At 39.1% G+C, this 14,979-nt stretch overlaps 1 protein-coding gene across 2 annotated transcripts; it reads right to left on the bottom strand.

Moving 5' to 3' along the window:
• Positions 1 to 10: 10 nt before the first annotated feature.
• On the bottom strand, positions 11 to 13,454 carry LOC117287889 (protein SSUH2 homolog). 2 transcript variants are annotated; one of them, XM_033768488.1, is made up of 12 exons: positions 13,088 to 13,454; positions 12,508 to 12,828; positions 11,347 to 11,517; positions 10,248 to 10,317; positions 9,584 to 9,713; positions 8,777 to 8,962; positions 8,262 to 8,324; positions 7,712 to 7,815; positions 7,294 to 7,386; positions 6,449 to 6,551; positions 5,267 to 5,371; positions 11 to 4,294 (listed from the first exon to the last, which is right to left on the bottom strand). In XM_033768488.1, the coding sequence occupies exons 1-12, from the start codon at positions 13,110 to 13,112 to the stop codon at positions 4,148 to 4,150; spliced, it is 1,518 nt and encodes a 505-aa protein (XP_033624379.1). In that variant the 5' UTR covers positions 13,113 to 13,454; the 3' UTR covers positions 11 to 4,147. The 2 variants fall into 2 exon arrangements, with proteins under 2 accessions (XP_033624379.1, XP_033624380.1); XM_033768489.1 differs by having other exon boundaries at positions 11,347 to 11,514.
• Positions 13,455 to 14,979: the final 1,525 nt, after the last annotated feature.

Here is a 14,979-nt window from a genome sequence, read left to right as displayed (position 1 = left end):
TAGACCGTGTAAATTTTATGTCAATCTGTGATCTTCACGATTTCTGTTTCTTACCAATTCTGTAACGTTCCTTTAAATAAGTAAGCAGGCAAATGATCACTGACTGTTCTTTTGTGTGATGGAGAACAATATGCCTTAACTGCTGCACCTTTAACAGTCATAAAAAAATGTAGAATAATTTGTTAATACTACGAAATATTTTTGATCCGTCCACGTGTGAAATCTTTTCAGTAATTTTAAGACACAAAAAGAATTGTGAGTGCCTTATACCAACTGAAAAAAAGTCTTACACTAAAGTTGTTTTGGGTGAAATGAGATATTGTAACTGAGGTGTCAAATTCAACCTCATTTGGTTTTACATGTATATATTTTTTCTTCATGTGTAATTGAAGTTGTGTACAAAAAAGTGTTATACATGTTTATGAGGAGGATTTTTTTTATTAGTTTTTGACCAAAATATTCCTAGCAGGTATTAATATACCAAAGATTTACAGGGTTGGCATTTTATGTATATAGTTGAGGCCTTTTTCCAGATTATAAATAAACACTTTATTATCGATGAGTTTCGATTGCGGAAACCTGAATTTTTACCCCACCAACACGACTCGACTATCTCACCGCAACAGACCATTAACAACTTGTCCACAATCAGTATAGTGCATGTCACATCGCTTTCTGACAAAAGAGCCAAAGAGCCTAGACTTCATGTAGGCATGAATTGTACACCAATAGAAGAAGACGTTAAATCTCACATTTTAGTGAGATTGCACTCTGTACGAACCCGCAGTTTACCAGCTGAAATGCCATTTTAATGTACATTTGCAGTGCTGGTGCCCTACTGCTCCCTTTTTTTTTTTGCTAAACAACTTAACCAAAGCTGTTATTTTCTGACAATCAGCATTTTTTCATTTGGAGTTTTAAAAACACAAAAATGCTAAAAAATATTATATATAAGTAAACGTTTATTTTTTGTTTTCTTTGAAATAATTTGTATTTATGTAGAGTTTTTACGGAAGTTCAAAAGGATGTAAACAATTCACTCAAGAGGAGCATTTTCAGGAAGTTTCTTTTTTCGTATTGAAATTTTGAAAAATATCACTCTATATTTTATTTGTCTGTAAAGTGTGAAGATATGAATATGACTGCAATAAAATAAACTAGAAACTACATTTTCCATCTCTCAGTGCAGAGTTTACTGTTTTTATTTGTTTGACAAGACTTTCAGCAAACATTTAGAATGACAACGAACATGTTTTTTGTTTTTATGTCAGTTTGATGCATAATTCATTTAGTACACAAGCTGCTTGAGAATAATTTTTAAGATGAAAAGCACATTAATATTATTAATAATAATAAATACATATTTATTTATATAGCGCCTTATGGTAGGCCTCAAGGCGCTTAATACAAAAAACATTTACGTTAAAACAACACAAAATGTTTCAACTATCCAAAGTTTGGTCACAATAATAAGTTCTAGCAGTGTTGTGGCGAAGCCCGAGTGTGACCCTGTGAGGCCCCAAACAAAAAGCTTGAGTCCAAGAATCGAGGCTCTTAACTGTTTTTTTTTAGGGGGGGGGGGGGTGGGGCTCGCTTCTTACTACACAGCCTTTTTGGTCCTAATATTTAGAATTTGTTAATACTGTTCAAGTTTTTAAAATTACATATAGTCAACCCTTGTTTTAAAAGAGCATGGTTATCAAGAGTACACCCTGGAGACCTGACTGTCACTTATGCTTTTTTGCTGTCCTCTCATAATTTTGTTGGTATAAAATGGTAATTTGGCCAGTCCCAGTGATCTTGTTATAACAAGAAACAACTGTATGTATACATTGCCTATATAACTCAAACTTTAGTTTGACTTAAAATTAATGGTACAGTAAGTAAATTAAATAGTTATAATGTCTTGTATTAAAGCATGCGTCGAACATTAGTGTTAATTGTAAAAGATCGGAATCAAACTTCAGAATGGTCAAAGTGTAGTCTCAAATGCCTACAAAACAAAACCGGAATCTGAACAAGGAAACATTGGAACAATCTGAAAAAAAAAGGAAAAATCTGAACAAGAAAAAAATTCTAGTAAAACTGAATGCATTGACATCTTAATAAAACACATTTTGAGTAGATTAGAGAAAAATGCGTGACTTTGGACGAGCATTAATGATTTGCCGACATTGGTCAGGAAAACCTGTACTTACAGGTAAACTGAACCATGTGCTGCCCCCTTGTAGTACTATTAACAAATATCTACAGAAATAGAACACATACAGTACTTGAGTTCAAAAGAAATGAACATTGATTTAAGTAAATAAATAATTACAGAAAATATTTACAGAGTATGTATATTTCTTATTGATAATAAGGCTGAAGTGCATTAAAACAGCTTCATGTATCATTACAGTACAGGTAAATGGAAAATGAACATTTGGTAATCACTCGTAACAATAATGGCAGTAAAAACATTAGGTTAGAGGCCCACAGAATGTTTTGATAGAATACAGCATTTTGAGAAAAACATTGTCCCTCAAGGTAATGTGGTTATGAAAAGCATCACTTTGATTAACGTTTCTGTTTTTGATTGAGTATTCGTACATAATAAGGGATTACTCTTCCAGCATGGACACATTCGCTCCCCTAGTTTCCACTAGTTTCACAGGTTAGTTTGTTGTATCGATCGGTCCTAAATCCAAAGGTATACTTTGCCTATAAAGGTGAAATACACAGAGCCAATACCTGGAGGTAATTAAGTTTTAGATTTATCAAATAGTTTGATGCATCAAGATGGTAATAATAATAATATTAATATATTAATTTAATTATAATAGTACAGAGCATCTGTATAGCGCTATTTGAAAAATAGCACATTTTTACAGGAAACATTAAATACAAAACAAAAAACCTACAACAAACATGTACAACATACAAATTGACCCTGGAATTGCTTATGAAGACATTTGAATACAGGCAACGAGATCGCTTCTCTCATACAAGCAAGGAAGCTCATTCCACAGACGTGGGACAACCACAGCTAATAAGCTTTCCCCTGCCCTACCTTCTAGTTATAGGGACAGACCGTCTTTATACAAGGTGTTCAAGGCAATTGAACAAAGAGAAACACATTTAAGTAAGGTTATAGATAGATAGATATTAACGTTTATTCAATGTTGCAATTTCTCCTTGCGTAATGGGTGTCAAGAAGAGTGAATTCGAACATCTTGCACCAAGGAATGTTTCAACAGGGGTGTTACATAATGGTAGCTTGCTGGCAAGGTTACTCCCTATGTCAACAAAGTACTTGTTAAAGGCATCAGCAATGTCTTTCCTAGCAGTAATTTTGTTATTGTCATCAGTACAAAAATAAGTGGGGTTCAAACTTTGTTTATGCTTATTGAGTAATGAATTTATAAGTTTCCATGTACCTTTGATGTTATTTTTTTCCTGATTAAATTTTGTGCACAAGTAATTGTTCTTAGCTAATTGTACAACAATTTTATGTAGGTCCTATGAGACACATTTATATAGCACCCTAATAAGGCTTTACAAGGTGCTGCTGCGCAATTGCCAGAGAGACTCAGGCCAAATAAACCACCGTCTCTTAGTCATAAGTGTAACTGAGATATTTTTTGTTTGGGTCATTACACCATACCCGTACCCACGGCTTTACGCCCTATCCAGTTTGCGGCAATAATTGTGAAGTGTTTTAGTTGTAGGCATGTTATTTGGAAAAATGTAGGAATATTTTATGGAGTATGGGGGGCTGACCTGCGTGTAGACATGGTATAGGCTTTAAAAGGCGCTTCAAGCCCTTTAATCACAAGTGTTCAGATTTTCCCAAGAAACCAGATTAAAGTAAGAAGAATATCATAAGGTTTATCGCCAATAGCAAAATATCAAGAGAGGGCGCTGTTGAACTCACACAAAGATATAGGTGATGCGTGCGCAAGTCGTGCATGACAACATACATCGCATAGCAAACTGCCCCATACCCTTTCCCACAAAGCATTGCCGTTCTGAATCGGGATAAACCTTATGCCTGCGAGTGTCAAACCAGGACTGGAACCCACACTCCTGCTCCTGTTGATAAGCTTGATAACTCTGCCTCGTTACGCCAGGTTGGTGAAGACATCTTACAGTTGCTCCATCAAGTTTACAGTACATTGCAGCCCCAGCAGCATTGGTGTGGGTAGTCTGGTGCATGGACCTTGTGTTCAAAGCCGTACACCCAGAAACGTGTACTCACGTCTTTCCAATCATAGTGAGCCTCGGTTACAGGTACTGAACGAAGAGTTTGTCTCTAAAAAAAAAAAAAATGAAAAGAACAAACTCACAAAACTAGAAACAAAACTCCTAGACTTAACAGATGTTAAATTTGTATCAGTGATAAAGAATATCATTTGGTTTTACCCATTTACTGATGTGTGTAAAGCTAAGTTTACTCAGTACCTTACTCTAGGCCGGTGTAAAGAAAACCCATTTGCATATTACTTGGGTAATAATATAATAGTATTCTTCATCCCAAGGCAAATTTAACACCAATTAGATTGTTATTATAAGGTACCGCTGCTAAAATATAGGATTTAAAGGCAGTGGACACTATTGGTAATTACTCAAAATAATTATTAGCATAAATCCTTACTTGGTAACGTGTAATGGGAAGAGGTTGATGGTATAAAACATTGTGAGAAACGGCTCCCTCTGAAGTGCCATAGTTTTCGAGAAAGAAGTCATTTTCCACGAATTTGATTTCGAGACCTCAAATTTAGAACTTGAGGTCTCGAAATCAACCATCTCAACGCACACAACTTCGTGTGACAAGGGTGTTTTTTTCTTTCATTATTATCTCGCAAGTTAGATGACCGATTGAGCTCAAATCTTCACAAAAAAATGTTTAAAAATGTTCACCAACTGTGAAGGCTAGTCTTTGACAATTACCAATAGTGTCCACTGCCTTTAAACTGCCAAAAGGCCAAAGGGCAAAAAGCATTGGTTCGAATCCCACTTGAGTTTATATGGCAATGGATTCTTTGGTTTTCACAGGACTCAGGAAAATACCGAGTATGCACTGCCAAACAAAAATCAATGTATGGGTAAAATAGTAAGAAAATTCATACATAAGAACACATCATTATCTGATGAGAAAATAAACCCAGCTGTAAGTTTTGGCAGGGAACAGCCTGGTTTTTGGCATTGATTGCCACAAATTTCAATACACAAAGATAGAAGTCCTAGTTGAGATTGTCCATGCAAATCAAAACAAGATAATTACCTGATGTAACGTCTTTGCATATGGCCATGCAGTACGATGCTCGCTAACAAGCCGGACTGAGTTTTCGTTCACCTCAGTGACGGGATACTGTGAGATTGGCCACACCTGTTGAAATTGACGCAAGAACAAAACAAAAACTGATGACAAATTGAGCTAATGATAGACAAAGTCTAGGGTCCAGATAACTGGCACCAAATACCCACATCATGAATAGTGTAATAGTGACAATAATAACTAGTTCTTATATAGCACACTGCAGGACTTGCAATCACAAGGTTGTGGGTTCGAATCCTACCAAGCTAACCGCTGATTTCACAATGACTAGAATAAACATTTTCGACTAGTTACTGAATCACAACTTCTTGATTTGTGCAATAAACCAATGTTTGTACGAGATAGATTGGCTGTTGCCAGCTTGGTGTTTATATCCCCTTGCGGGGTGCCAAGTTTTCCTTGACAGGAAAATAATCATAACAAACAAACAATGCACTTTACATTTGTGCCCTGGTCATTGGGCCAATAACGTTCCTTTAATTTATATTCAAAGAATTGACTAGAGTGGGATTTGAACCAACGACCTCCGGATTACCTTAAGGGGATGCGACTTTCCAGGTTGTATCGTAATTTGGGTGTGATCCCTGTCTACACGGCAGTTAACGGTTGTATGGCTTCTGACTGGCACCCCCAAACAAAGATATTGACAAAATAGGGACACCGCCAATATAGGGCTAGATAGCTCAGTTGGTAGAGCGCCGGCACGTTAATCCGGAGGTCGTTGGTTCGAATCCCCCTCTAGTCAATTCTTTGTTCAACCCCAAAAATCATTTCAAAATTTACCCAGTCAGTTTCCCTTGTGGTTTATATTGATATCTGAAACAAAAAGTCGCATCCCCTGGCTGCCGCTTCCCAGGTTGTATCGTAATTTGGGTGTGATCCCTGGCTACACGGCAGTTAACGGTTGTATGGCTTCTGACTGGCACCCCGAACAAAGATATTGACAAAATAGGGACACCGCCAATATAGGGCTAGATAGCTCAGTTGGTAGAGCGCCGGCACGTTAATCCGGAGGTCGTTGGTTCGAATCCCACTTTAGTCAATTCTTTGTTCAACCCCAAAAGTCATTTAAAAATTTACCCAGTCAGTTTCCCTTGTGGTTTACATTAAAATTAATTTATTACTTACAAAAGGGAGCGTCTGCTCAAAGACAACCTGCCCACTGACGTCTCTTATCAGCTCGTCAGGCATATCAGAACGCTCCAAGATGTAGTCAGAAAAATTGTTGACGCTGGTCAAATAAAAATATATAACAAGTGTCCAATTATCTCAACGACACATAGTCAAACCAACTCACTACTAGCACAATGGACTTAAGCTCTGGTGTTTCTGATCAGCAGAACCGCTATTGTTTCTGTGTGTTGGGTATTGAAGAAAAAAAAAACACCCCCAAACATACACTTATTGTTAAAAGAAGGCTTGGCTCCCATGTTTCTAGCATAGTAAGGCAGTAGATTGTGCAACATCACATTGTAAACCCTTATAAAAAATAGGGTCTCAATATTCAAAAACTAAGCAAGCATACTTGTAGTAAAAAAAACATGCGCCTCAGAATATGTGACATGATCAATAGTGCATTATAAATGCCCTATAGTTTTTTCCTTAATCTTTTAACAGATTCCCCCCCCCCCCAAAAAAAAGTACTCTCACAAAAAATTTAATTAATTTGTTTTTCTTCACCAGCTCATGACTGTCTTTGACTAAAATGTTTGTTTTTAATTGGTTCAAATGCTCAGATCTTTGTAGGGCGCTATATAAATGCCTATTGTATTGTATTGTATTGTTATTCTCCCCTTTATTCACCAATTTGGAAATCTAATTATGTTGATTGCATTGAAATGAATCAAACAGTGAAAATGGCTTTCTGAGCTGACATCTTACTTGAGTGGGATAGCATCCTTTCTTTGTCAGAAAGTGGCAGTATTAGCAGAGTGCATTGATCTAGTATCAAGAGCAGACAACTTCCAACTTACTACTTGACTGAAAGGAGAATAAAATGACGAAGCGTGCGAAATCCGCTACAAGTTGGGCAAGTCACTCTGCCATCTCCTCCACACCGTGTACATCTGGAAAAAACAATAGGAAGGGTTTTAAAAAGATGCACCCTGATTCTTAGGTCTTGTGGGAATGAAATTTGTGCCAATATTTGCAAAGGTTATGTACTTTAACGGTTGTTCTTCTACCCGTGGCAGTCTGTGGCACTGACGCACTAGGCCTTTTTCAGACTGTGCCTTTTTTACATCTCTTATCCCCGTGGAATACAGGCAAGTGTGGCATGGCATGGGTTACCACACCATAGCGTGCATAGCATGTCAGAGGTTTGTCAGGTATACATGTATTGGGTGTCATCAGGTATAACAGTGATTTTTGTAATAGTAATTAGAAAAATACCTTCTTCTACCCGAGCCATGGCACCAGGAACAAGACACTCGTCTAGATTTCCCGTTCCTATGAACAGTTCTTCTTCCACTCCCACTACATGAAGAACAACGAACCTAAAAAAGCACAAAAAAAGTCAGACAGCCAATTTAAGAACTTTATGAGTGAACGATCAATGTGTGTGCCTGAATAAAGCAGAGGTAAACAGGCTGATAGATAGATAGACAGTCTATTGTTTTTAACACTCGTAGCCAGTGGCCAAAATACAGTTAAAATTACAACTCATACAAAAATAGTTAATATAATAGTTATTTTGTGTATGGGTGATGAGTAAAAGGAGGAAAAAAACCCCACAAATTTAGTGGGAAATAACTCTATTAATGTGCCATGAATGTGATGATTTCCCCACGTCTGCTGATGACCCCACGTCTGCTACATTTTATAAGTGTGATTTTAAAAGTATAAATGCAAATCTCATTGAGTTGCTGAATGGGTTTTTTTCCCAGCAGAACTAGCGTTGGGACAGGACTAGAAATACATTTGTACAATACACTAAACTTACCCTGCCTCGACCATGACAGCGCCCACACTGTACAAAACCTGCCCCAGCACAACGATGGCAAGTCTGTAACCAAGTCAGTTTAAAAAGAAATAAGCTGAAACAATAGTTCTCACTTGAGGTCACATAGTGCAGGCATGATATTTGGTCGTTTGAAAAACGTAGAACCACCATGTAAGCTTTAATCGACATTTCAAAAGTCAAACACTTAGTGGAGAATTAATAACAAATTTGAAATGTACGGACAACTTTTTTTAAATTTTAAAAAGAATACAGACAGAAAAAAAAACAATTCTCCAGAAGTGAATGCTGTCACTGCATTTCTAACAGGCTTCTGGTAATAGTAGCCATGTTGTGGTATACAGTGGATCAACATCCTATTTATGAACTGTTCTTCTTGATTGCGTACCTTAAGATATGATGTGTGTGGGACCAGTTGCTTCTCATATTCTTTAAAAGGATAAAAGTTTAATCCTGCGACCTTTGGACCTTCGCTACTCCATCAAGCTTTTGCATACCTTAAGATATGATGTGTGTGGGACTTCCAGTTGCTTCTCGTGTGTATCAAACATTGTATTCGGCATGCAGTGCATCGACCATGGCGGCGGTGGGGCACCATTTAGCGGCCCGTCCACTATTCCACCTCTATAAGGCAGGAACTTACGACTTGTTGTCCTTGACTCATTGAAGGTTTCTAAGAGATACTGTCAAAGAAAAACAAAACAATTCCTTAGATAACATGACAAGGGTGTGCGCTGTGAGGTAGTTGTACATATAGGAATTCAAGGTGCGCCCCCGCCCTCAGTGTTCTGGAGACATGAGCCCAGTTCATACTTCTTGCGAATGCCATACAAATTTTGACACCACAAATTGGCAACGACTAATTTTCATCAGTTGAAATGTGCTCAACTCCTGCGAGCCATGTGGCGACAAAATTTGTGTTGCAATCCCAGTCGCAGGAAGTAGAACCAGGCTGAATGTAACTTTCTCTTTTACATATTCATTACAAAGTTCGCGACCTTTGGACCTTCTTTATTCCGTCTAGCTTTTAGCAGGAAAAAAAGACCTTACAAGTAGTTTCTCTGGGTATTTCTTGTTTTTTTTTTATTATTATAAAGCATGGCTCTGGCAATGCTCCTAATGTGGGTTTCAAGAGCTCTCTGTGAGTTTTGCTTTAATTGTGCAAACTGCAACGAATTGAGCACAGCTCAACTGTTGCGAAGTATTCGATAAGAATTTGTGACATCAATATTCGCTTTGCATTCACATTCGCAGGAAGTATGAACCGGGCTTAACTTATGCTCCATTGTACAAGTCGAACTTACATGAAACGCGTGAGTTGGTATGGTCCTAGTGATGTTCATGTTCTTGGCTGGTCTGGAACCATAGCAACAGTGTTTGTCAACGAAGGCCAAGATGGCTGCTCTCACAGCCTCCTCCCCTATTCCGTCATTGCTGAAATGAAAAGATGAGCAATCCCAGCCAAGAAATTGAAAGTTATAACAATATTGTAATAATTTGGGAGGTCAAACATCCTTACTTAAAACCAATTTTACTGGGCTCTTATCAAATGCTTTTTCATACATCTATGGGCATATCAAAGCACTCATCCATTGTATTTCAGCAGGATAAGCTAATTTATTGCATTATGAGACCCATTTATGTAGCACCTTCTAATAGGGTTTTATAGGGTGCTGCGGCGGATTCAACCGCCTTTACCAGAAACACCAGGGCAAACCCCTTCTCTTATGATATCTGTAACGTGTGCATTACGCAATACAAGGGACCTACCGCTTTACGTCCTTTCAAAAGGACCAAGAAAGAATGGCCAAGTGTCTTGTTTACATGTACAACAATTGTATTTTGGGAGACACCTCCCCTCATCCCAAAGTAAAAATCTTTAATCCACGCCTGGTCATGTGTATTTTGTTGACCTTTTCCCCGCTAAAGAACCTTGATCAAACTGGAGGATAAGGAGATTATACTTACGAGTCAAATATTTGCTGTGGGCAACTGCTCTCTGTTGGAGGCTCATAGGCCGGTGGAGGAACGGGAGGCCCTGAAAGCATAAGATAGTACCTAATGATAGTTAGGCAGATAATGTCTGCAACGGCTACAGAACTAGGCAGCTAAACTCGTCTGTCGTGCCCTACCTAAAAGCACGACCACGCCACACCTTGCTTAAAAGGTCTTCACTGGCTGCCGGTAAGGTAGAGGATAACCTTCAAGATCTTGGTTTACAATATAAATGGCTCAACAACACAGCACCTAGCTATTTATCCATCCGCTGCCGCTTCCCAGTTTGTATTGTACACTTGGGGTGTTATCCCTGGCTACACATAAGTTACAGATTGGATGGTTTCTGACTTGTACCCCAAACAAAAATATGGAGACTACCAACAATAGGGCTCGATAGCTCAGTTGATAGAGCCTAAGTTAATGTAGAAATCTTACTAAACCACTTAAAATCAGACGGCATATATACAGGTATACCTGCCATTTTTTTATGGTTAAAAGTTTATTCATAATAAAATACCCCAGACAGTTTCTCTACTCCTATTGGTGGAGAGCGCGTCACGTGGGGGTGTTTAAACGGTTGATAATGACCAGTGTTTATGACCGGCTGGCTTCCGCGTGACAGGCGCGCAAGATTATCACCCGGAACACAATTCATAGCTTTTAGTAACAGCGCGTAATCTATTTCTAAGCGCGCACGTAATCTGTTTCTAAGTGTGCGGGCGTACACACAACCCACGCGCACACGGCAATTCGACCCTGCCGGCTTTAAACGGCCGTGTAAGAACTCGTCGCTACCCTTTTATTCCCTAATCATGACCAAAACAACTTTGGAGCCAACTGGCGAGAATATCCACCAAGACGTTCCATTGTGTAGCTGCATGCACCACCTACTGTGTTCAACTTCGTTTCACTTACAAAGAGGGACCAAGGTATTGGAAAACATGCCTTGTAATCACCCTTTTCTGATTACCGACGTGGAGTGGTTTTTATCAGGAGCTTATTATATGTAAGAAATTCTAATAGTTAAAGCCAAGAGTAGCAGGAAATGTAAAGTGGAACATGAACGTACCGCTGTTAAAAACAACGGTCTCGTAGCCCGGTACAGGTTCCAATTCTCGAGGGTCAGGATTTGGTCCTCCTTCCTCCGTCGCGTTCTCATCGTCCTCTGGGTCAGAGTCCGGGATGGTATCCCAGGAATACGGGGGTGCGTCTGTAGATGCGGCACCAGGCACCCATGCTGCTATCATAATAAAAATTTAAATATTGTGAATGAGATGAGTTAAAGGGATGTTGCCTTGGATGAATCGGTCGAGTTGGTCAATCAAAAGCATTGGAAACCTTTTTTGTTAAAAAATGCATGGCTAGAAAGATGTTTTAAAGCCATTGGACCCTTTCGGTTCAGAAAAAATAATAAAAGTTCACAGATTTACAAATAACTTACAGGGTTTACAGAAGGCAATGGTGAAAGACTTCTCTTGAAATATTAATTCCATGAAATGCTTTACTTTTTGAGAAAACAGCAAAACAATATAAATTCTCGTTAACGAGAATTACGGATTTATTTTAAGCACATGTCATGACACGGCGAAACGCGCGGAAACAAGGGTGGGTTTTTCCGTTGTTTTCTCCCGACTCCGATGACCGATTGAGCCTAAATTTTCACAGGTTTGTTATTTGATATAGAAGTTGTGGTACACAAAGTGTGGGCCTTGGACAATACTGTTTACCGAAAGGGTCCAATGGCTTTAAAGTAGAATATAATAATCCACACTAATAATTAAATGCTTCAAGTTTGTGTGATTTTCCTTTTACTTTGGAAACTAAAATGGATGGCCATTTTGTGGCAGGCCTGATACTTCACGGAGGCAACGGAGGCGATTGCCTCCGTTGCCCCTGGTCATTGCCTTGATGCCCTTGAAATGCTCCTGTAAAAATGTACAATTTCCTCATAAGGTGCCCTTTGCCAAAGAGAAAATGCCTTGGTGCCCTTGACCCTTCAAAAACGAAGCATACAGGCCTGTTGTGGAGTCAAAAATTTTACTCTACAAATTGGAGTGTAGTGTTAGTTCAAAAAGGAAAACCATGCAACCTCGCTCTTATAAGTAACTTTTTCTTCTAACTAAAAAATAAACATGAAGAAATATTTGTTATTATTGAAGAAAAGTTAATTTGTGTGAATTTTTACAATAAATACTGTTTTAGGTAGTCATATTTAACACTGTTTTTTTACCTGCTCCTGATGGTTGTGTAGGGGGAGGTGCCCCATAGCCGGGGGGTGGTTCTTGGCCCTGTGGCTGAGGTGCCCCATATCCTTGTTGATGGGGTGCCCCGTAGCCCTGTTGTTGGGGAGCTCCGTAGCCCTGTTGTTGGGGAGCTCCGTAGCCCTGTTGTTGAGGTGCCCCATAGCCCTGTTGTTGGGGTGCCCCATATCCCTGTGGCTGTGGTGCCCCGTAGCTCTGCTGTTGGGGTGCCCCATATCCCTGTTGTTGGAGTGCTCCATAGCCCTGTTGTTGGGGCGCTCCATACCCTGGTGAAGGGGCACCTTGTTGAGCTGTCAAACAATTAAAATCAGTATCATCTACCATAAATCCACTAATTAAGCAACTGTAATTAACTTCCTGCCTTCTTCTTCATCCAAGTATTCATGGTTTGAATTAAAACGCACCGTGAGGTTGGTGCGCGCTGTACAAGTTTGAGCACAGGCAATAAAAATAAAAACTCATTTTTTATTTGTGCAGAGTATCAATCAATGGATGATGTACACTTGCACTGTTGCAGTTTAAAAAGCAGTTATCTTATTCTTATCTTACCTGTTGTGAGTTGTGTGATAGGCATGCTGGTGGTTACGTTTCCCCTCTCCTCCTCTACACACTACCAGCCAACTCTAACCAGAACAGTAACACACTGTCGATGTCACAAGCAGCAGGCCTACTACAAAAATACAGTTTGATTGAGTGCACGAGTGACACCGTCACCGATTGACAAGGAGTGACAAGATTAACATTATTGTTTGGTTGAAGCTGTGTAGTTCTGTAAACAGGCCAGTTGAGTTTATATTTTATGGTTATAAAAAAAAAACAGTCGCTAGCACTGCTCTACCTTTGAATGAAATTTCAGCAAGATAATGAAATCTCTCGTGGAACCGTAACGCGTGGCCGAGCTAAGCTAGTTGGACGGTCCGATGGTAATACTGTAGTTCATGTATACACGCCCAAAGGTCTGAGGCCAAAGGTCATTCGCTTTGCGTCGTGCGCAGATTGCGCAGCGAAGTTGCGCCGCGCACTCTTAGCGCTGCGCACTCTTTGGATAGTGCTATGAAGACTTGATTCAATCCTTAGATCGCGGTTAGGAGGTTGATTGCATGAGGCGCCCTTTTTGTTGCGGCTTTCGGCAGGATGACTAAAAAGCCACGATCAAAGACTTGGAGCCAAGTCTACAAGCGTGGAAATAGAAACGCTCAATGACAACACTTCGTTTGATACTCGGGTCCAGTTTACGCATGATTAGATTTTTTGAGAAAACTTTGGGTAAATTAAATTATCTAAAATGTATCATCAATTTCCGTCCCTTGTTGTTCTTATTTTAGTCATGTTAGGCCTAGCCTACATGAGTATTTTTTTCAATCTTTGTGAATCTCGATTGTGTGTTGATGGGAAGTAATTAGCCTATGTATAGTAGGCTTAGATGTGATGTAAGTATGACACTAAGATCCATCCAGCGGCAGAGCGTCGGATCCAGCCAGATGAAACTAACTGTGTGGAGGAGGGCTAAGGGAGGGCAACAGGTGAGGGGAATTGTTGTGGGGGTCAGACGCGTAGTGGAAGCTTATATTAACTTGGACACTTAATTAACTTATTATCTTACTTGGGTACGAGGTCACTTGAATACGAAGTCACCTCGGTACGAATTAACTTGGGGACGAGTTCACATTGGGACGAGTTGAACGTGGTACGAGTTGACTTGGGTTACATTATATGATCCGATTTCTTCCAACAACTCAACTGAACTCGTGCCACAGTGGAAAAAAAAAAAAAAAAAACATCCCTTAAAGTCACCTGGTAATAACATTTGTTTTCTTTCAAACATAAGAGTATATGCTTACGACGTTAAAACAATTTTTTTTAGTAATTGATGTCACGATTTATATGTATAAAAAATATATAAAGTTGTTTGGAGGGCTGACTCCGCCTCCCCTTTTGTGACGTCAATCAAGGCAGACTTTGCCTGCAATGCGTATAGTAAACACACGTGCAAAGTACATGTACGTCCAAGTCGTGAGTTGGTACATTTCAAAAAGTGTTTTTCTGCATTCAGCAGCAATACACCTGGTCGGCATTGCCGGGGGAAAAAAAAAACTTTTTTTTTGAAACGTACAAACTCACGACTTGGTCCGTACATGTACTTTGCAATTGTGTTTACTCTACGCATTACAGGCGAAGTCTGCCTCGATCGACGTCACGAACAGCGCCCTCTCGGGTCGGGGTCTACTCTTAAATTTTTAAATAACATAAGAACTGATTTTTTAAAAGCTTATTTAACTGTTTATTCACATTCCACTCATCAAAACACATATATTAGTGACAAAAGCTTTATTTTGAAAAAATACCACTTCCAGGTGACTTTAAAGCCATTATTCACTTTTGGTAAACAGTATTGTCCAAGTCCCACACTTCGTTTATCACAACTTATATATAAAGTAACA

This window comes from Asterias rubens, chromosome 3 (assembly GCF_902459465.1).
Source record: "Asterias rubens chromosome 3, eAstRub1.3, whole genome shotgun sequence".
Lineage (NCBI taxonomy): Eukaryota > Metazoa > Echinodermata > Asteroidea > Forcipulatida > Asteriidae > Asterias > Asterias rubens.
This window is presented reverse-complemented; position numbering and strand designations above follow the sequence as displayed.